General features: G+C 50.8%; 1 protein-coding gene across 1 annotated transcript; it reads right to left on the bottom strand.

The window, feature by feature from the left end:
- Positions 1-517: 517 nt before the first annotated feature.
- Pld3 (phospholipase D family member 3) lies at positions 518-12,934 on the bottom strand. Its single transcript, XM_051206986.1, has 11 exons — positions 12,819-12,934; positions 12,635-12,709; positions 12,406-12,548; positions 11,822-12,005; positions 10,468-10,582; positions 10,260-10,387; positions 8,541-8,741; positions 6,000-6,139; positions 2,628-2,793; positions 1,105-1,204; positions 518-1,007 (listed from the first exon to the last, which is right to left on the bottom strand). Exons 1-11 carry the CDS (start codon positions 12,843-12,845, stop codon positions 820-822), a joined length of 1,467 nt encoding a protein of 488 aa, XP_051062943.1. The 5' UTR covers positions 12,846-12,934; the 3' UTR covers positions 518-819.
- Positions 12,935-22,940: the final 10,006 nt, after the last annotated feature.

The following is a 22,940-nucleotide window of genomic DNA, read 5'->3' as shown; positions in this document are numbered from 1 at the left end:
CTTATTATGAGACCTTGTCTCAAAACTAAAAAAACCAAAACAAAACAGCCAAGGACTTGGCCCCTTTGGGGAATCTACCCTCAGGATGGTCTGTGCTGGACACAAATGTCCATTTGAGTGTGCAAGCACCACTGACTAGTTCTCTGTATTTGTGATGGGCATGCTCGCTCACTCACGTTCAGGACATACTAAGTATAAACACCCTGGTGGGAATGAATTCAGACCTGCCTAGAACATGCTCTGGTCAGATCTGTGTGTCTGCCTCTGCCCCCCCCCACCCCACCCCCTGCCCATACACAATAGGATTTAGCAGTAGTTCCTCCCACATTGTTCTGGAACATGCTCAGGACAATACATGCTTGCCATATGCATTGCTCAGCCCATGCCTGCCAGTGTGGTCACATACAGCATGCCCAGCCCACGCCAGCCTTGTGTGCTTTACATGCTGAGAAGTCTCCATCAGAATCCATGCCACCTGTCCCCTAACCAACATCCCATCTCACGCCACGAAGTTAAGTACAGGCTGTACAGATAATATTTACTTATCATAGTCTTGGCCCCTTTGAGGGGGTAGGCCAAAGGTCTGGGCCCAGCATGCACCCCCACTCCTTTGGGGCCTGATCCTCCCCTAGCTCTGCTAGGTTCCCAGGGCCCAGAGTGTCAGGCCAGCAGACGTGGAGGTAGAGGCAGGGGTGTAGTGGAGGAAATTGTGAAGCCACAATGGGGCAGACAGAAGCAAGGGCTTGGGGACAAAAACCAGGACCCAGAGTTGAGTCCAAGGGGCCCTGGAAAGCTTTGGCCTACGCATTGGGCGGGACCTCAAAGCAGGCGACAGGCATTGCCCACGCTGTCCGCTGAGGTGTCGAGATCATGGCTGTATAGGGAATTCCAGTCTCTCAGGAAAACATCTTCCAGCTGGCTGCGCAGGCCACCGTGCCCATTCTGTGTCACCAGCAGGGAGGTGCCTGCGGTCTCTGTGAAGTAGCTCCCAGACCAGTTGGAGGTTCCTGAGGAAAAGGGTAGAGTAAGGGTCTGATGGAGTGGGCAGGGCTAGTGCCCAGGCCCTCCCTTCTTCGGTAATGTTCATGGCCTGGGGACACTCACCAATGTACGTAGCACGTTCAGTCACCATGTACTTGTTGTGGTTAACGCGGGCGTAGGGGATTCGAGCCTGGGCTTCATCAGCAGGGACCACAAACAGTTTCTGGAGGGGAGGGGAGCAAGGTGCAAGTCGGGGTGCTGCGAACAGCTCCGGGAGGGCGGGGGAGGCATGTAAGTGGTGTCCCCGAAAGGCATGTGGCAGCTCCTCTGGGGTGGGGCAGAACTTTGGACCAAAATAGGGCCCAGTGCAGCTGGTCCTCAGTAAACACCAGCTGAGGCGGGGGCGGGGGCGGGGATGTGGACCTACAGGGGCTCTCCATCCACCCTGAAGCCTCATCTCTGATGTCCCTTTTTCTAGAGAAAAATCTGTCTTGGCTTTGTCTCTCTCTCCCTTCTATTTTAAAGATTTTTAAATGTATGTGTGTGTGTGTGTGTGTGTGTGTGTGTGTGTGTGTGTGTGTGTTTGCTAGTGCCCACACACAGGGACATAGGATTCCTTGGAGCTGGAGTTACAGGTTGTTGTGAGCTACCGGACTCAGGATGCTGGGAGCTGAGATCCGGTCCTTTGGAAGAGCAGCAGGTTCTCTTAGCTAGAGAGCATCTCTCTAGCTCCACAGACTGTCATTCCTCCTCTGCGCCTGGCTTTTAGACCAAGCCTCACTGCATCGCCCAGATTGGCCTGAATTCACTACATAGCCAAGGATAACCTTGAACTCCCGATGTTTTGCCTCTACCTCCTAGGTGCTGGGATCGCAAGTGTGTGGGCTCAGCCCTGGTTTATGAGGTCCTAGATGTAAGGATTCAGGCATTACGCTGGCCTGCCTCTGTCACCTGGCAGAATGCACTCAGGCAGTACTCTGGTCAGCCCAGAGTTCCATGAGTTCTAGTCTGCAGGCAGGTGCAAAGGACCCCCTTAAAAGTCAGACCCCTGCCCACTTATGCTCTCTCTCTCTCTCTCTCTCCTGCTTTCAGCTGGCCACCAGCTACCTTCTCCTCCCCTCCCCCCCTCTCCTCTTCTGTTCCCAGTGTCTCTGTCTCTTTCCTTCCCCCTCACTCCCCTTTCTAATTAAACTCCTCATTCAAGCTCTATCTGCCTGGTGCCTGGCGTGTTAGTCCCTCCACCTCGGCCACCCTCACCTGCTATGGAACCTGCTATGCTCTCCCACGTGGTCCCTTACCTTGGGACCCCACGCACTGGGGATCTCCCCCCTTTCATTCTTATAACTGTAACGAAAGAACAACACTAGAGATGAACCCATAGCCACAGCCTGTCGGAAAGTCTTGAGTGCCAGCGTATAGCAGGTGTTTTCTCTGCGTCTGCCTCACCCAGCCCTGCCCCTCTCCCTGTGACTTCCCACCTCAGTAATGGAGCTCTGTCTACACTCTCCAGATGCCGACCAGCCATGATGCATAGTCTCCCCCTCGTGGCTGTACACTCTGGGTTATCCTTGTGGTTCGGGTGGGCTGTGTCCCCAGGACCGTGCACAGTGGGAAAGGGGAAGGGGTGGTCTGGGCTGGGTTCTTACCACCTGGATGTCAGAGTGGGTGTGGTTGTCACGAAGAGCAGCCAGGGAGAGCAGGAAGGACCTCATGGACGGCTCAGAGTGCCCCCAGCAGCTGACGAGCAAGCGCACTTTGACGCCTCGCTCATAGGCAGCCCGTCGCAGCCCGTCATCAATGGCTGGCCAGAACCTGAGGTACAGCAGAGTGGGGTTTTTCTTTTTAAATTTTTTTTTTGTTATAAACAGGGTTTCTCTGTGTAGTCCTGGCTGTCCTGGAACTTGCTCTGTAGACCAGGCAGGCCTCAAACTCACAGAGATCCACCTGCCTCTGCTCCTAAGTGCTGTGATTAAAGGTGTGGACCACCACCACCTGGGTTTTCCTTTCTAATTTTTAAAAAGATGAACTTACTGGTTTTTAAAAAAAGATTTATTATGTATAGTGTTCTGCCTGTGTGCCAGAAGAGGGCGCTAGAGCTCATGATAGATGGCTGTGAGCCATGTGGTTGTGGGGGAATTGAACTCAGGGCCTCTGGAAGAGCAGCTCTTATGAGCCATCTCTCCAGCCCCTACTTACTTTTTATTTTTAAGAATCTAGTATTGTTTTAACTGTGTCTGCATGTAATGTGAGCATGTGGGTATCAAAGGCCGTAGAAGCTAAAGGCATCAGACCACCCAGGGCTGGAGTTACAGATGGCCGTGAACCACTTGATATGTGTGCTGCGAACCAAACTAGGGTCCTCTGAAAGCGCAGTGAGAGCGCCTACTGCTGGCCGTCTCTCCAGCCCCAGCAGATGCGCAGACACATTCATCTTTGTTTTATGTGTAGGTGCTTGGCCTTCGTGTGTGTGTCTGTGTGTGTGAGTGTGTGTCTGTGTGTGAGTGTGTCTGTGTGTGTGAGTGTGTATCTGTCTGTGTGTGTGAGTGTGTATATGTTTGTGAGTGTGTCTGTGTGTCTGTGTGTGAGTGTGTCTGTGTGTGTGTCTCTGTGTGTGTGAGTGTATCTGTGTGTGACTCTGTGTGTGAGTGTGTCTGTGTGTCTGTGAGTGTGAGAGTGTGTCTGTGTGTGAGTGTGTCTGTGTGTGAGTGTGTCTGTGTGTGAGTGTGTCTATGTGTGTGTGAGTATGTCTGTGTGTGAGTCTGTGTGTGAGAGTGTGTCTGTGTGTCTGTGAGTGTGTGTGTCTGTGTGAGTGTGTGTCTGTGAGTGTGTGTGTCTGTGTGTGAGAGTGTGTCTGTGTGTGTATGTGTGTGTTTGTGTGTCTGTGTGAGTGTGTGTCTGTGAGTGTGAGTGTGTGTCTGTGAGTGTGTGTCTGTGAGTGTGTGTGTCTGTGTGTGTATGTGTGTGTTTGTGTGTCTGTGTGAGTGTGTGTCTGTGAGTGTGAGTGTGTGTCTGTGTGTGTGTGTCTGTGTGTGTGAGTGTGTCTGTGTGAGTGTGTCTGTGTGTGAGTGTGTGTCTATGTGTGTGTGAGTGTGTCTGTGTGTGAGTCTGTGTGTGAGAGTGTGTCTGTGTGTCTGTGAGTGTGTGTGTCTGTGTGAGTGTGTGTCTGTGAGTGTGAGTGTCTGTGTGTGAGAGTGTGAGTGTGTGTCTGTGTGTGTATGTGTGTGTCTGTGAGTGTGAGTGTGTGTCTGTGTGTGAGAGTGTGTCTGTGTGAGTGTGTGTCTGTGAGTGTGAGTGTGTGTCTGTGTGTGAGAGTGTGTGTCTGTGTTTGAGTGTGTGTCTGTGAGTGTGAGTGTGTGTCTGTGTGTGAGAGTGTGTCTGTGTGAGTGTGTGTCTGTGAGTGTGAGTGTGTGTCTGTGTGTGAGAGTGTGTGTCTGTGTTTGAGTGTGTGTCTGTGTGTGTGTCTGTGAGTGTGTGTGTCTGTGTGTGTGACTCTGTGTGTGAGTGTGTCTATGTGTCTGTGAGTGTGTGTGTCTGTGTGTGTGAGTGTGTCTGTGTGTGTGTCTGTGTGTGTGACTGTGTGTGAGTGTGTCTGTGTGTCTGTGAGTGTGTGTGTCTGTGTGTGTGAGTGTGTCTGTGTGTGTGAGTGTGTGTCTGTGAGTATGTGTGTATATGTGTGAGTGTGTCTGTGTGTGAGTGTGTATATGTGTGAGTGTGTCTGTGTGTGTGAGTGTGTGTCTGTGAATGTGTGTGTATATGTGAGAGTGTGTCTGTGTGAGAGTGTGTCTGTGTGAGTGTGTATGTGTGAGTGTGTCTGTGTGTGAGTGTGTGTCTGTGAGTGTGTGTGTCTGTTTGTGAGTGTGTCTGTGAGTGTGTGTGTATATGTGTGAGTGTGTCTGTGTGTGAGAGTGTGTGTGTGAATATGTGTGAGTGTGTCTGTGTGTGAGTGTGTGTGTCTGTGAGTGTGTATATGTGTGAGTGTGTCTGTGTGTGAGTGTGTATCTGTGAGTGTGTGTGTCTGTGTGTGTGAGTGTGTCTGTGTGTGAGTGTGTGTGTATGTGTGTGAGTGTGTCTGTGTGTGTGAGTGTGTGTGAGTGAGTGTGTGTGTATGTGTGTACCACCCTAGAAGAGGCAGTTGAAGCTCTAGACTCCACCGCTGGCTTTGGGGTTCCCAAGCCCTGTTCCTATACTCTCACATTTCTCACCTCCCGCTCCTGGCTACCATTTGGTACCCAAAGCTCATCTCCCATTTTTTGTTTTGAGACAGTTTCAGTCTGTAGCTAAGGCTGGTCTCCATCTTCCCACCTCCGCCTTCCTTCTAAAGGATGAGATTACAGACATCACCTCCATGCCTGAACTCCTCTTATCTCGTGTGTGTGTGTGTGTGTGTGTGTGTGTGTGTGTGTGTGTGTGTGTGACAGAGAGGGGAGAGACGGGGTGTGTGAGAGGGAGAGGGAGAGAGAGAGAACTCAGTGGAATTAGACAACTGTGAGCACTTGACACGGGTGTTAGGGACAATAGAGGCACTGTGCACAGAACTGAGCAGCAAGCGCTCTTAACTGCGGAGCGACCTCTCCAGTGGTCCACCTTACTCTTTTAGACAGGGTCTCTTGCTGACCGTGGAACACCCCAATTAGCTAGGGTGGCCTGCCTGTGAGCCTTAGGGATCACCTGTCTTTCTGTCCCCATGCTGGGTAAAAGATGCGTGCTGTCAAATGTGACTTTTATTTGAAGTGCTGGGGATCCATGTGGGCCTCACTCACTCTTGCCTTCTTCCAAGCTCTCCATCTTATCTTCTGACCCCAAACTCAATCATCCCCTGCCCCACCCTTTCTTGGTGACACTAGGGATGAGCCTGGGGCCTCTCGCATGTTAAATGAGCTCTGTCACTGAGCTACAACCCTTGTTTAATTCCCCTCATAACCACTCTCCGGCCGGGGCTTCCTGCTTGCTCTTGGAGCCTTCTCAGCCCTCCTCTCACAGGGGTTCCCCATTCTGAGCCCTGTCCCCACCCAGCATACCTTCGTGGATGGGAGAACTCCATGGTGGGCAGGTAGTTCATAACCGCAATGTAGATGAAGCTCCGGGCGTTGTCCACCACGTTGAGTAGAGCCTTCAGGTCTGGGGTTCGGCCGCTGGGACACAGTGGTGGAGGTGCACTCTGTGAGTGAGGGGACAGTCAGTACACGTGTCCTGCTAGGGGCAGCGTCACAGTGGACCCCAAGACAATTTACAATGAGCCGGGCACTATGGAGCTGACTAAAAAGCACCCACGAAGGCAAGGGTAGCTGCCATGTGTTTTGCAGGCGAGGGAGCAGGCTCAGAAAGGGTAAGAAGCCACTTGCTCTTACCATACCTCCTGGGGTCCAGGGGCCAAAGGTGTGCATTGCTATGCCGTGCTTTCTGTGAGTTCTGGGAACTTAAACTCAGGTTCTCAGGCCTCTATAGCAAACACTTTACCCACTGAGCCATCTCCTTAGCTCCTTATGTTCGACACAGGGTTTCTCTGTGGCTTTGGAGCCTGTCCTGGAACTAGCTCTTGTAGACCACGCTGGTCTCGAACTCACATAGTTCCGCCTGCCTCTGCCTCCTGAGTGCTGGGACTAAAGGCGTGCACCACCACCGCCTGGCTTGGTTAGTTGGTTTTATTGGAGGCAGGATCTCATGTAGTCCAATTGGTCTATAATTTACTAAGAAGCCAGAATGACTTTGAACACCTGATCCTCCTGCCTCCACTCTCCCTGGTGCTAGAATTATGGGTAGATGCCACTTCGCCTCACTAGGGACAGGGTTTTAGTGACACCTCCAGGCAGCTGATTTGAGAACTCTTTTGGTTTGTTTTTGGTTTTTCGAGACAGTGATTTGGAGATCTTGGCTCTGTTCTGTCACATTGAGCCCTGACCAGGCAACTCTTCGTGGGTCAGGGGTCACCACAGGCCCTTTGCTCGGGTCCCAAGGAAACTGCAACTCTAAAAGTAGAAGTGGCCGTGGAAGAAGGAAGTATTTATCTCTATGGAAGACTATGCAGAGGGCACCAAAGATCATGTTTGCCTGCATCCATGATTCATGACCCTCTGCCATGACTTTGGCCTTGATGGCCAAGGGGAAACACAGGGAGCCCCAAGCTGCCTTCCTCAACTGAAAATTGTACCAATAGCTAAAATCAGTAGTGTTTGGGCTATCAAGCTCAGTAAACACCCCTCAAAAGACTCAGCGCAGATGGTGGGAAATTCACCTACGATGCATCACTCAGACACTGAGGCGGGAGGTCAAGAGTAGGGTGTAAGCTTGGGCTACAGGGACCTGTCCCCAGAGAAGGAGAGGGGGCACTCTTGTGATGCTGGCATCTGGGAAGCAGAAGTGGGAGTGTTAGAAGCTCAGGGCTAGCCTCAGCTAAGTATGGACTCCCAAGATTATCTGACCTAGCCTCAAGAAACAAACAAACAAACAAACAAAAAGACAAAAAAAAAAAGAAGGCGGGAGGGTCTCTGGCTCAGTGGTTAAGAGTGTGCGTCCTGTTCATGCAGAGGATTGGAATTCAGCTCCCAGCACCCACACAGGGCAGCTTACAGACCCCTGTAACTTCCGCTTCAGGGAAAGCCAATGCCTATGGCCTCCATGGGCCATCCTCACTAATGTGCACATACCTACACACACAGACATACACAAATACGTATGAAAAAAAAAAAAAGCTGGGCAGTGGTGGCGCACATCTTTAATCCCAGCACTTGGGAGGCAGAGGCAGGTGGATCTCTGGGAGTTTGAGGCCAGCCTGGTCTACTGAGTGAGTTCTAGAACAGGCAGGGCTACACAGAAAAACCCTTTTTTTGGGGAAAAAAAAAAGGAGACAATAAGGAAGTATACCATGTATTGTGTGTGCGCACATGCCCAAACATGTATGTATGGAGGCGAGAGGGTGTCCTTCCCAATCACTATCTTTTTTCTTTTAAATTATGAGATAGGGGTCACATTATATAGCCCTGCTGGCCTGGTCTAGAACTTACAGAGATCTTCCTGCCTCTGCTTCCTGAGTGCTAGGATTAAAGGTGTGCGCCAACATGCTTGGTCACTAAAATACATCTTGAAAAAAAAAATAGAGTGCTTTCAAACTCAGCACTCAGATGACAAAGGCAGATGGATTTCTGTGAGCTCCAAGCTAGGCACACATACATAGTGAGAGCCTGTCTCAGAAACAAAACCCCACGCCCCTGCCAAAGTTGTTCAAGGCCAACCTCGGGTATATAATTCAAGACCAGAGTGGGCTGTACAAGACCCTGACTCAAACTAAGTAAATGAATAAACAGAAGGAGCTACCCGTGGCTGATTCACACATCATCAAGGCCTGGGGTTTCTGAATCCAAACCTCACACAGAGGTTGGAAATGCCAGGATATCTGTTTTCCAAATGAATCGAGTGCCAAGGGAGCTTGAGACACAGCCCAAGCTTTTGACCATGAGCAAAGTCCAGACCTCCCTCCCCAACCGTCACTAGGCAGTTCTCGATGGAGGCTGCAGGTGGTGACGTGACCAGAGGCACGTGACGACCCATCTCCCACAACCTACCGCCAGATAGGCCAGAGCCGGGGTGCCATTGAGGCAGATCTCCATTGGCGTCTCCTGATTGTAGCGCGTGTCAAAGGGCCGCGGCCAGGTAGAAGGGATGGAGCTTCCTGCCTGGCCTAGGAACCAGTAGGCCTCAAAAATCTTGGTGAGGTCCCGAGCGAGGCAGCTGCAGTTGTACATGGCCACTCCCAGTTCCTTGACCTGTGGGAGGGGCAGTGCCGAGCCTGGGGATGCTGGCCTGGAGTGAGCATCCGGATGCTCACAGACGATGGGCGTGGCCATGTTCTCTCTCAGCCAACGCCATCCTCTGTCACTTTTCCCTTACCTCCACTCTGAAGAGCTAACACTCTAGAACTTAAATGTATAGCTAGAAACTTGACTTACATTTTGAGGAAACATTCAGTCATTGCAAAGTCCCAGGGTTTTTAATTTCCTGTGGCACTGGGTATTGAAACTAGGGCCTTACACACAACAGGCAGGAGCTCCACCACTGAGCCACGCCCCCAGCCCCTCACTGGGGGATTCTAGGCAGGTTCTTTACCACTGTGATCCATCCCCTGCCCTTTTCAAAATCTTTTTGGAACGAGATCTTACTAACCCTGAACTGTCAAACATCCTGCCTCAGATTCTGATCCGTGCTGGAGTATCAGGTCCTGTGAGCTGCATGTTTCCTGAGACTTTGCACGCCTGTTGCCTCGGCCCTATGCCAGCCAGCTCGGGCTCAGTCTCAGGTGTAGGCTCCCCAGACTGTGTCAGGCATTCCCCTGGGCTGCCAACAGGCCCCACTGGGAGCGAAGACAGGCACATAGGAACGACTCTTTAGCATGTCCCTGCATAGTTGCTGAGACTGTGAGACTAGGGGTCTAGGGAGGTATCTGCGGGGTGAGTTAGAGTCACGCCAGTTCTGTTCCCATCACTGCCTGACTCAGTCCCTCTCTGCTGGTCGCTGCTGATGCTCCGGGCAGACTAGCTAGCTCCTTCTTTGGGGGTCCTTCCCTAAGAGCCCAGGTTGGGTCAGATGTGCGCCTTAGACTTCCATAGCCAGTGTTCCCTCTAGTCCAGCCCCGGCCTCTGCCTGTACCTCCTCATCCACCCTAGAACCGCTGCCTCAACTTCCCCATTCTGCCCTTGCCACCTTCCAACCTCACCCGAGCTCCTGCCTGTGCCTCCCATCCTATCAGATAAGACCTTCTATCTGCCTGCACCCCATCCTGTCCTGACCCTGTCTGTACTTCCATCCCATGCTGGATCCCCTGCCTGCCCCCCACCCCCACCTCAAACCTCCGCCTAGATCCCCGTTTGGACCTGACCTTTGCTTGTACCCACACCCCATCATGACCCTCTGCCCGCACCCCCATCCCACCCTGACACAGCTTGTACCGCCATCTCAACCCAGCCTTTGTTTCTTCCCCATCCTGCCCCTGAGCTCTGTGAGCTACCTGGCGATAGGCCAGGCTCCACACTGAATTGCACAGCCAGGAAACCTACCTGGTACCCCCAGAACCCCCCAGGTCAGAGATGGGCTTCAAATACACACAAGCGATGTACAATGAAGGCCAGGTAAGTGGACAAGGACCTCCAGTGCTCCGTGTCCTGGCAGCTGCCAACAGAACTGGCAGGGAACCCTAGGCCGCTGCAGGAACGAGGCCGCTGAGGGCTGAACCATGGGATGTATAAGGAAGTTCAGGAGGAGGCGAGGCGGGCAGGGCACACACAGACCTGAGTCAGCGAGCGCCAGTCCATGTTGGCACTGCCCAGGTAAAAGTGGGTCTGATCCACCACCCAGAACTTGGTGTGCAGGACACCATGGGTCAGCTTCTGCATGTCCACCATGCGGACCTGGGCACCTGTGACCAACAGCAGGGACAGCAGTCAGGGGCCAGCTTGGGTAGCCCCGGGCCCGCCACCCTTGCTGTTACCAACTCACCACTCTGTAGCAGGGACTGCAGATCAGCCAGAGGCCCGTTGGGTTTGCTCACAGCGATTCGAACCTTTACGCCTCGAGGTGCCAGGGCCTGGAGCTGCTGGAGAATCTCTTCACCCTGTGGGAGACAGCTGTGGAGGGGCTGGGCCAGCCAATGCTCCGATACCACCCTCACAGGTTTCCCCACAAGAACTTTAACCTTCTTACATGAGGGGACTCAGAGATGACAATATTTATTTCTTTGTGTGTGTGGTATTAGGGGTGCAACACAGAGCCATGCACACAACAGGCAAGGGCTCTACTCCAGATTTACACACGCATTCCCCTTTTTGTAAAGATTTTATTATTGTGTGTATATGTGTGTGTGTGTGTGTGTGTGTGTGTTCCCCTTCAACACAGGTTGTCTGGTCTGTGTGGGAAGCAATTTTACCTGCTGAGTCATCTTACCAGCCCCCACTTTTTCTATGTTAGCTGAACATGAGGGTCTCCTTAGGTTATGTGGACTGACCACTTGATTTGAAGCTACAGCAGGACTTAAACTTGAGATTCTCCTACCTCAGCCTCTGAGTCACAGGGACAATCAGCCTGCATGCACCTCAAGGCTCAGCTTCCAGAATGCTGGAATTCCACATGAGCACCCTCATGCCAGGCTTAACAATCATGTCTTTTTGTTGTTTTTTTTTTTTTTTTTTTTCTCCAGACAGGGTTTCCCTGTGTACACTAGCTGTCCTGGAACTCGCTCTGTAGACCAGGCTGGCCTCAAACTCACAGAGATCTGCCTGCCTCTGCCTCCCGAGTGCTGGCATTAAAAGAATTCGTCACCACTGCCTGGTCTGTAACAATCATATCTTAATAGTAAGCAATCAGAAAGCGCCTCTAGGACTGGACTAAGTTTGCACAGATTAAGCCCACTGCACCCTCATGGGAGGCCAGCAGTAGAGCAGTATCCTGCTTGCAATTTTCAGATTAAGGTGAGGGAAGTCTGGGAGGAGAGGGGCCTTTCCTCAGGTCATACACAGCAAGGGAGGTGGAAGTCTGGCTTGGGCTGGGCTAGAACTTTTTCCTTCTTTGTGTGTTGGATTCAGGGTGACATCTACAAGCCTAATCCATCATTACCAAAGTCGATCTTTGACATTCAGAGGCCTCCAGAAAACCAGGACACAGAAACACCACCCTTGGTTCAGAAGGTTGTCTGAAGACAATGGTTACTAAACATCTGTGGCCAGTTAGCCTGTAAGACACTCCCACCTGGCTCTAGGGTGGTAGGAACCCCCTCCCATTCCCTCTCCATGGCCACCACTCCCACAGCCAGTTGACAGATGGTGGGGGCTGGGTGGGAAGGGAGGCTTCTGGGTACCTGCTGGGCAGAAGGCTCTTGCGTGTGGGTGTCATTGTTGGTGAGGGTCCAGTAGAAGGATGCGATGTCCAAACTGCTGTGAGCACTGGCAAGGAGGCCCAACCAGGTCTGGCTAGTGGAGGGGTTGCTCGTGGTGGCGTTGGGGAACTCCAGACCCTCAGGAATGCTCTCTACCAGCACCGCTCTGAAAGTATGGAGGACATCTGTCAGCCATTGAGGGCCAGAGATGACAGGTTGGGACAGAAAAGCTCTGCTGGTCCCCAGATGTGGATGGAAGTCTGGTGTGTGTGTGTGTGTGTGTGTGTGTGACTGGTCTGTCTAGAGGTGTGGGAGGGATGTGTGTGTAGCCACAGATGTAGATGGGAGAACACTGTGCCCATGTGTTCACAGACCTGTATAAAGAACGATGACGCTGTGGCTGCCATGGAAACAGCAAGGAGGGGAGAGTGGGCATGGACGTGGGCACACACAACCTCCTCATCATAGATAGCACAGGGAGCACGAAAGCGCATGTGCTCTTGCAGGCTGAAGTCCCTGGGCTGGCAGGACCCCTCCCATCCAGCTCTCCAGCTCCTTCTACTTACTCGCAGGGGTCATAGCAGGGGGCTGGCCGCTGGTTGGGTCCAAACAGATGCAAGTCCCCGTATTCCCATAAAAACAGCTGAGTCATCAGGGCACCGAAGCCCACCACCGCCAGGATAAGGACCAGCAGGACCCAGCGGGCTTTCTGTGGGGAGGGAACGGGAAGCTGTCAACTGAAACAAGCCTGGTCACCGCAGCAGTCTCTGAGAAAGTTCTAGGGGAGCAGCTTACCTTCTCTGCTGCCTTCCATGCCTCGATTTCATTCACGGGCAGCTCTCCCGCAGGCTCCTCAACAGGGACCTTCAGCTGTGGGATCAGGAAGGGATGATGGGGGAATGGAGTAACAGGATGGCTTGGTGGGTCTCGTACCCTTCAAAACACCCAGCCCTCCCCGCTAGGCATCCCATTCTCCTACCTCCTGGTACATCAGTTTAGGCTTCATATTGCCTGGCAGCTGGGAGACTTCAGAGCCGAGGCGGCAAGGTGGGTGTGTCAGGGGCTGGAAACGGGGGTGGGGTAGGGGGGAGAGGGGGTAGAAACAAAAAGCAGGCACCGTGTGAGGCAGTCTGGGCTTTCAGGGGGATCTCAGAAAGTGCACGCTCTTGGGCTTATGAGATCCATCAAAATCCTCTTCTCCAAAGATCACGGGGGGGCCTTGGCCCTGTGACCGTCACCCCAAAAGGAGGAAGCTGGTCGCTGGTCATCGGGGATGTTGAAATCCCTGAAGGTCCAAAGCCTGTATTTTTTTCCCCCTCACTCTAGTGCCATCATCCTGCGCCTTTCAAAGCCTCCAGCTTGTCCGTCATTAGCACCCACGTTCTTTCCCATCAGCACCCCTTTCTATTCCATGCTGAACTCGAATCTAGGTAATTCCAAAAAAGACATTTCTAGCTGGGGGCCCATGGCGCCCCGAATCTCTGTGCCTGGCTCTTCTCAGCCGTGGGATGACTCACGGAATGTACCAGGTGAAGCGTCTGCCTATGCCCAGGTAGATCTACCTGACAGACGCCTGAGACTCACAGCCCAGGGCCGTCGCAGCCTCCCACTCCCCACACCCCCGCACCCCAGCCCTCCCCCTTACTAATAGACCCCGATCTTACTCTGGCGGCCGCAGCGACCTCGGCGGGGCCCCAGCTTCTGCTGAAGCAGCTGAATAGGGGCGGGAGGAAAGAGGAGGCGGGGCCTCCGCGGACCACGCCCGCTGCAGCGGGGAGTCTGCGCACTGCGCGCAGCAGCCCTCTCTCACCGCAGCCGGGAAGGGGGTGGTCCCTAGCAACCTGGGCTGGCGTGGAGGGGGTGGGGGGAGAGGAAGAGGACACAGGGTTGAGGCTTGGGCTTCGCCACTTGCTACCCCAGTCCCACCCTGCCCTGAGAGAGACCGAAAAGTCAGAGTAAAAGGAATTCTCACCCTTTTTCTGATCTACAAACGTGAATTTTTGTACCAAGGGCATCTAGTGAAAAACAAGATTAATCTTGAAGACGCTCGTAAGATAAAATGGGGAGTTCAAGGTTGAATAAAGAGAGGCGCTGGCTCAGCAGAAGACAGCCCACGCAATGGGCAGTGGTCGCTGGCGGCCACAGAGGTGGTGGGCTTTCTGGTAGTTTGTTGGAGCGACGGTATTTTTTTTTTTTTTTAAGTCAACTGATATTTTTAGAGATTAAAAAAAAAAAAAAACAGATCCGAGGTTTCTAGATCCCACATTCTATTTTAATGCTACTTATTTATTTAGGTCTTTTGAGCCCAGGCTGATGCAAATCGGGTTTAAAGCTAGGGAAATAAACAGGTAGTCCCTCCTCTCTTCTCTCCACACAGCCAGCCCCAAACACACAGGAAGTGGCAGAGAGAGAGAGCCTGCACTGCTGCACAAACAGCTTGTGGTTGCTTCTAAGGGATGGCCCTCTTGGTTTGTCGTATGTGTTGCTGAACTTCAAATCCAGGGCATTGCAAACGCCCTACCAAGGGGCTACATCCCCAGCTGGCATTCTTATTATTAATTAACTTTTTGGGTGGGTGGATCAGACTAGTCTGTAGCTCACTGTATAACCTAGATGAGCCTTTCAGCAATCCTGCCTGCGTCTCCCAAGTCTTGGTATTACAGCCCCACATCCTGCACAACCGGGGACACTGAGGCAGGAGGATATCTATGAAGTTCAGGTCAGCCTGGCTGCAGAGTGAGACACTGCCTCAGAGAAGAAAAACAAGCTGGGTGTGGTGGTGCACACCTTTAAACCCAGCACTCAAGGCGAGGCAGGCAGAGATCTCTTGAGTTCAAGGCCAGCCTGGTCTACAGAATGAGTTCTAGGACAGCCAGAGCTACACAGAGAAACCTGTCTCCAGAAAAGAAAAACCAGGATCCCCAAACCAGCAAGCAAGGACAAGTGCCAAGGTTATCTGAGGGGAAAACCTATAGTAGCAGAAGTTAGCAGCAGCCTTGGAGTGGGGGAACCACAGGGTGGGGGGAGGGAGGACAAAGGAAGGCTTTGATGGGGAACCATTTCACTGAAGAATACAAAGTTGGACAAGTCTATCATCCTAGCACTTGGGAGGCGAAAGCAGGAATTCACCAGGAGTTCAATGGCATGAACTCAGCTACAAAGAGAGTCTGAGACAGGCCTGATCCTCAGTACAAACAAAGCCCGGCTGGAGAGACCAGGCCAGCAGTCACTGTTAAACACTGCTCTTGCAGAGGACCTGAGCTGGGTTCTCAGCCCCACAGGAGCAGCTCACACCGCCTATAACTCCAGCTCCAGGGAATCCAACGCCCTTTTGTGGTCACGATACACATATACGTATTTTTCTTTTGAAACAGGGTTTCTCTGTGTAGCCCTGGATGTCCTGGGACTCACTCTGTAGACCAGGCTGGCCTGGAACTCATAGAGATCCCCCTGCCTCCTGAATTCTGGGATTAAAGGTATGCACCACCACCATCCGGCATAAATAAATCTTTTAAAAAATTAATTTAGCAGCACATGGTGGCCCACACCTGCCATTCTAGCACTAACAAGTTGGAGCCAAAAGGACTGTGACATTTGAGGCCAGCATGGGCTGTATGGACCCTGTATGAAACAACTAATTGTTAAATTATTTTAAATGCTATATTTAATTTCTTTAACATTCTTATTACAGTTATTCTGTGTGTGCCATGACAATCATGTGGAGGACGGAGGGCAACCTGCAAGGGTCATTTCTCATTTTATCAGTAGGACCAGCACACTGAATCTGGCCAATCAACTCACTGACAAAAAGCCTTTACTCACTGAGCCATCCTGCCTACTCATAATTTCTACAGAAACTGAAGTGTAATTTGGCTCAGGCTCCTGGTTGGGGTGTGTCCCTTCTTCCCAGCCCTAGCCTCCAGAGACTGGAAGCCTCAGCTGGAGCAGGAGTCAGACCCAGGGGGTCCCGGGGTCATAACAGGAGCATGACTGAAGTATTCAGCCCAGCTAGAGGCTGGCATTCCTCCATGGCCCATGTCACCATTATGCAGGTGTTCAAAGGCCCCAGTAAAATCCACCTAGCTGGTCTTCTGCTCAGTTTCCTTTCATACTTGGGGTGCACCTCGGCCAGGATACATACATTCTTCCCGTCCACAGAATAGCCCCCAGGTCCTTGGCCTGTGGTCCTGTTTGCGTTCACTCGTGATACCACAATTTGCAGACAAGGAGGAAGCAAAACTGGCTGGGATTTTTTTTTTTTTTTTAACTTTTTAAATTTTTTCCAAAACAGGGTTTCTCTGTGTAGCTTTATAGACGAGGCTGGCCTCGAACTTACAGAGATCCACCTGCCTCTACCTCCAGAGTTCTGGGATCAAAGGTGTTATCATCATGACAGGTACATCGTTTTTGAGACAGTGTCTGCACTATGTAGTCCTTGAACTAACTCCCTCTCTCTCCTTCCTTCCCTCCTCCCCCCCCCCCGCCCTTTTTTTTTTTTTTTTTTTTTTTTTTTTGTGCTAGGAGTGAAGCAAGGGCTTTGTGGTTTCTCAAGGCCACTAAGTCCATCTCCACTTTCTAGGTGTTGGGATTACACCTGGATCTGGCTCATTCGCTCTCTAGTCTAGTTATGCAGCCCTGGCTAGCCTGGAACTCACTGTGTAGACCGGGCTGGCCCCTGACCTCTTGCCTGTACCTTTGGACGCAGGGACTACAGGAGCATCACCATGGCTTATTTCTTTTTGTTTCTGTCTTTTGAGATAGAGTCTTTCTAGGTGGCCCTGCCTGGCCTGTAACTCCCCATGTAGATCAGGTTGTTCTGGAAATCAAGAGATCTGCCTGCCTCCACCTCCTGGGCACTGGAATCAAAGGCATGCTTGTTTGGTTTTTAATCTTAAAATTACATTTTGTTTGTTTGTTTAGAGTGTGCTGGGTCTGAAGAACAAGTTACACGGGTCCAGCATTAGCATCACAAATGATAAGTACTTCTGAACTAGAACTCAACCTTCTAAACTGTTCCCCTCCTGCTCATCACTCTTTCTTCCTTTCCCCGTCCTTCCTTCCTTCCTTCTTTCTGTTTTCTGAGACAAGGTTTCTCTGTAGTCTGTCCTGGAACTCTCGCTGGAGACCAGGCTGGCCTCGAACTCACAGAGCTCCGCCTGCCTCTGCCTCCCGAGTGCTGGGACTAAAGGCGTGTGCCACCACTGAGGGGCTGCTCTAACTTTTCTGTGGCACCGCATCGCCCCCAGGTACAACACTTCTCACCATGCCCCATGGGGGCCTGTCTGCGCCTTGTGGACCACGGCAGCTTCAGTCCCCTTCTCTGAGTCTGCATCCTTGTCACCAGTTCCCAAGGCTCCCTGAACTCCAGCTCTGCAAGTGGCATGGCCTGCTGTGTCCCCACAGACCTTCTACCCACCATGGCTCCAGGTTTTACTACTCCTAAATCTCTTCCTTTTTAATTTGGGACAGGATCTCACTATGTAACCCAGACTGGTTTTGAGCTGGAGATGTTCCTTCCTGACATTAAAGGTGTCCAGGTTCCCATTTCCAGGACACTGTTGATTGAGGTGGCATATGCTTGTAACACTCAGGAGGCAGAGGCAGGAGAATCAGGAGTTGAAGGAGTAGGAGGCTAACCTGGGCCATATGATATCCTGTTTCAAAAAACAGGGGCAAATGTATTTTAGTTAGGTGTTACGGCTTATGTCTGTCATCTTAACACTTGGGAAGCGGAAGTAGGAGGATCAGGAGTTCAGGCTCCTTCCTTCCTTCTTCCTTCCCTTTCTTCCTTTCTTCCTCCCTCCTTCCCTTTCTTCCTTCTTTCTCTTTTTCAAGATAGGGTTTCTCTGTGTAGCCCTGGCTGTCCTGCAACTCTGTAGACCAGGCTGGCCTATACTCAGAGATCCAACTGCCTCTGCCTCCCAAGTGCTGCAATTAAAGGCATGCGCCATCACCACCACTACCAGCTTCTACCTGGTTTCCTCCTTCCTTCCCTTCCTCCCTCCTTCCCTTCCTTTGGTTTTTCCACACAGGGTTTCTCTGTAGCTTTGGAGCCTGTCCTGGAACTAGCTCCGTAGACCAGGCTTGAGCTCACAATATTCCACCTGCTTCTGCCTCTGGAGTGCTGGGATTAAAGGCGTTTGCCACAACTGCCTGGCTCTACCTAGTTTTCGATGTCTTCAATTCTTAGCCCGAGTGTCACCTCTTCCTTCAGTCCTGGGACTTGTCCTAGGCCTCATGTGTGTCTACTTGGGCCCCGAGAGCCTGGTCCTGCTTTGCTCCCGCGTATCTATCAGGCTCCCCACTCCAGCCACCCCCACCAATCCTTACCCATCTGGGTTCATCTGTTCTGCTCAAAAGCCCTGTGGCTCCCTCGTGTCCTCAGAACAAAGTTCCAGCTGCTTCCTGGAGCCCAGTGAGCAGGTAGCTCACTCCCTCTCCACCCTTCACACCTCAGCCCTACAGTTCCTTGAAAAAGACTATACATTAAGCTTTGGGTCCTCTACGCCATACCTCCTCTATCCTACCCCCAATTCCCTACCTGGGCTTCCTATCGTAGCCCTGCCTGCTGATGGTTCCCTTACTCCTGCAGAGCTGTGAGCCCTATGGGACAGGACTAGGCTGTTCTAGTCACCCCTGTGTTCCAGCACCTAGGCACAGAGGCAGCAGGTTATACTAGGTACCCACTTCATCTGTCTACTCATGCAACTAAATCTATGCAGTGGCTTCCCATTGATAAGCTTTATTCTAGAAACAGTACAAAAGGCTTTAATCCCAGCACCCAGGAGGCTGAGGCAGGGGGATCATGAGTTCCAGGCCAGTCTGGACCCTATCTGGAAAACAAAACCAAACAAAAAGAAATCACACTAGAGACTGGAGAGTGGGTCACTGGGCAAGTGTGTTGGCTGCCGAAGCCTAAGGATCTGTGTTTGAATCTTCAGCAGCCACATAAAAAGCTGGGTGCAGCACCTGTAACCTTAGCACTGGAAGCAGGGTGGCTGGGTTCACCTAGCCAAGCTCAAGGTTCCGTGAGGGACCCAGTCTCAAAGGAATAAGGCAGACAGTGACAAAGGAGGCCACTGACGCCGTCCTTCTTTGGCCTCTGAGCATATGCACACCCCCACAGGGTTGGTTGTAGTGAGACAGGGTCTAGGTACCTCAGGCCAGGCCAGGCCAGGCTAGAATTCTTCTTCTTCTTCTTCTTCTTCTTTTTTTTTTTTTTTGGTTTTCTGAGATAGGGTTTCTCTGTAGCATTGGAGCCTGTCCTGGAACTCATTCTATATGCCAGGTTGGTCTCAAACTCACAGAGATCACCTGCCTCTTCCTCCTAAGTGCTATGACTAAAGGTATGCACCACCACTGAAGGGCCTAGGCTAGAATTCTTAATCCTCCTGCCTCAGTCTCTAGAGTGCTAGGATTTCAGGTGTGCATCACCACAATGGACAGATAGACAGACAGACAGACACACACACACAGAGAGAGAGATAAGGTCCCTCTATGTAGCTCAGGCTAGTCTGCAACTTACTACGTAGCTAGGGATGACCCGGAACCCAGATCCTCCTGTCTCCATCTCCTAAGTGCTGGTTGGAATTACAGGTGCCCGACATCATACCAGGCTCTGAAACTACAAGAGGACCGTACATTCTGCGTCTCCTTCTACCCTACAAAATAACTGACTTACTTATTTACTCATTGTCTCTCATGCCGACCAGACTATAGACCCCCATAAGATCAAGGCGTCCTTGTGTTCCGGTCACTTATTTGTCCTCAGTGCCTGGCAACGTTGGGCACACAGCAAATCTTTAGGAAATATGTTGAACGAATAACTTGTACTTTCCTTTCTTCTCCGTTGGCATTTTTAGGGTCTTACATAGCCCAGGCAGACCTCAAACTCACTATGTAGCAAAAGACAACTGTAAACTCTTGATCCTCCTGCCTCAACCTCCTAAATGCTGGGATTAGAGGTGTGAGCCACAGTCCTGGCTTACTGCAGGTGTGTGAACCTAGGCATAGTAGGGGATATGCACACTGTTAGGTCATGCAGCTACTTAGTTACCCAACCAAGGAAGGATGTTTGTGGTGGCATACACTGATGTGGGATAATGTTCTTGGTCACTGTAAAGAGTTGTCACTCCTATTGGGTTAATAAAATGCTGATTGGCCAGTAGCCAGGCAGGAAGTCTAGATGGGGCTACCAAACTAGGAGAATTCTGGGAAGAGGAAGGCAGAGATGCAGTTGCCAGCCAGATGCAGAGGATGCAAGACAAGAATGCCTTACTTTAAAAAAGGTACCAAACCACGCGGCTAAGCAGAGATAAGAATTATGGGTTAATTTAAGTGGTAAGAGTTTGTTGGTAATAAGCCTGAGCAATAGGCCAAATAGTTTATAATTTGTGCCTCCACAGCCTGGCTTGTGGCATAAACCTTTAATGCCAGCACTTGAGAGGCAGAAGCAGACAGATCTCTGTGAGTTTAAGGCCAGCCTGGTCTACATAGAGAGTTCCAGGATAGCCAGGACTCCACAGTAAGATGCTGTTTAAAAGTACAATGGAACAAACAAACAAACAAACAAACAAACCAGGGTGTTCCAGCCCCAGACTCACATGGCTAAAGTAAACTCAGGTATAAAATAACATCTGAGACAGAACCTATGTGTTTGACACACTTCTATAATCTCAGCACCAGGAAGTTGGAGGCAGGAGGAGCAGAAGTTCAAAGTTATTCTCCTCAATTACACAATAAGTTCAAGGCAGCCTATACTACACGAGACATCTCAAAAAACCAAAAAAAGTATTGCATAAGACAAGTCTAAGCTACCTCTCCACATGGTAACTCACCACTACTGGTTTGAGTTTTGTTTGGAGATAAGGTCTCATTCTATAGTCTTGGCTAGCCTGGAATTCCCTACATAGACCAGGCTGGTGTTGAACTCCAGACATCTCAGTCTCCTTAGTATTGGTACTGAAGAGGTGCACCACCATGCCTAGCTCACTGCTGAGGTCTGACTAAGGTTGAGTTCCTGCTTCCTGTGTCTGCCTGTAGCTTCCCACCCCACATTCTAGAAGTCCAAGGAGAACTATATCTAAACAACCTCCCCAAGCCCCCATCAGTTTCCACAGCACTAGCTAGCTACCTGCTCTCATTGTGGGTCGTGAGGGTCACACAATCCAACAGAACAGAGAGACTAAGCACAGAAGCAAGCTGGCTGATAGTGCACAGGCCACTGTTTGGGTCCATGACTACAAAGTTGCAGAGGTCACTGCAACACGGAGATCCTAGGGTGTTGTGGCTGTCTGTGGTGGCAGAGTGGGGTTATGAACACACTGACATTGTAAGACAGTGAATGCAGGCCAGGCTGGGAGAGAGTGCAATGTGTGTGTCATGTGTATGTGAGGACTGTGTGTACACATGTGTGGGAGTCAGAGGTCAAAGTCAAGTGTTTTCCTTTATCCTGCAATTACTATTATTATAATTATTTATATGTAATTATATATGTTATATATAATGTTATAATTATTTTGGGCAGGGTCTTACGTGGTAGCTCTGGCTGGCCTGGAACTCACAGAGATTCCCCGTTTCTGCCTCATTGCCAGGATTAAAAGCATGTGCCACCATGCCTGACCAATCTTTTATTTTTTGAGACAGTACCTCTTGCTGAACCTGGCCACTGACTTGACAAGGCTAGCTAGCCAGTAAGATTGAGGAATCTGGCGCTGGAAAGATGGCTTAGAGAACACTGGCCACTCTTCCTGAGGACCGGGATTCAATTCTCATATCGATAGGGTAGGTTGCAACCATCTATGATTCTAATTCCAGGGGGACTGATGTCCTCTTTTGGTCTCTGTAGTCACCAAACACACATGAAGTTCTCAGACATACATACATGCAGGAAAAACACCCATATATATTTTAAAAAAACAAAGACAAGGGCTGGAGAGATAACTCAGAGGTTAAGAGCACTGCCTGCTCTTCCAGAGGTCCTGAGTTCAATTCCCAGCAACTACATGGTGGCTCATAACCATCTGTAATGAGATTTGGTGCCTTCTTCTGACCTGCAGAGATACATGTATGCATAATAAATAAATCTTAAAAAAAAAACCAAACAAAGACAAAACTTTAGACACTAAAAAGGAGAAAAAAGTTCCAAGGACCTGCCTATCTCTGCGTCTGGAGCACCAACAATTGCAGATACGTGCCGCCACATCTGACTTTTCACCTGGGTGCAGGGGATCCAATCTCAGGTCCTCCTGTTTGCACACCAAGTGCTACCCACAGATCCCTCTACTCAAGCCCATAACATCCATCACACTGATGATAGCGTCATGGGTGAGGGAGACATGGGCAGTAACAAAGTGACAATATTAGCCCAAATGCTACAGTAAATTAACTGTCACAGAAACAAGTTCTTAGGGCTGGGCATGGTGGCCAGTGCCTGGAGGCAGAGGCAAGCGGATCTTTGCTACACACACCTAAGCTATACAAGACTCAACCATGAACAAACAAAGGAACAGACGATCAGATTTTTTTTTTCACACTTCTCCCTATGTGCTTTTGTTGTTTGACAGAGTCTCATGTAGCCCAGGTCAGCCTCAAACTTGTTATGTACCTTACCTCCTTAGCACTGGGTTTAAAGACACACAAACCTGTTGGCCACTGTGTGCATTTTACAGACGGGAAAGCAGGGTTGGAGAGGGATGATTTGGGGACCAGGGTTATGCACAGGCTTAGGAGTGAAGTTGGGACCCTGGCATAACCTAGGCTTTAATACCCTTCACTATGGAAATATGTAGAATGTGGGGAGATGGTGACAGGGATTATGGGAATAGCTGATCTGAAGAGATGTAGGGCAAGTGAGGGTTTCGTGAAGGAGAAATGGCAACAAAAAGATGTGTGGGTAACTAAGACAATGATGACAGAAAGAGAGATTGGCTCGGCATGCCTGTAATCCCTGCACTCAGGAGGCTGAGCAAACTGATCCGAATTTCAAGGCCATACTACGATGCGTGGCGAATTCCAGGCCAGTTTGTGTTATAATGGGACCTTGTCACATAAACAGAGAAAAGTGCACATCTAGGGGAGATGGCCGGAGTTAGAATGCCAG

Source organism: Phodopus roborovskii, unplaced genomic scaffold, assembly GCF_943737965.1.
Source record: "Phodopus roborovskii unplaced genomic scaffold, PHOROB, whole genome shotgun sequence".
NCBI classification, from domain to species: domain Eukaryota; kingdom Metazoa; phylum Chordata; class Mammalia; order Rodentia; family Cricetidae; genus Phodopus; species Phodopus roborovskii.
Note: the sequence above shows the minus strand (reverse complement) of the source record. Positions and strands in the feature narration are given on the sequence as shown.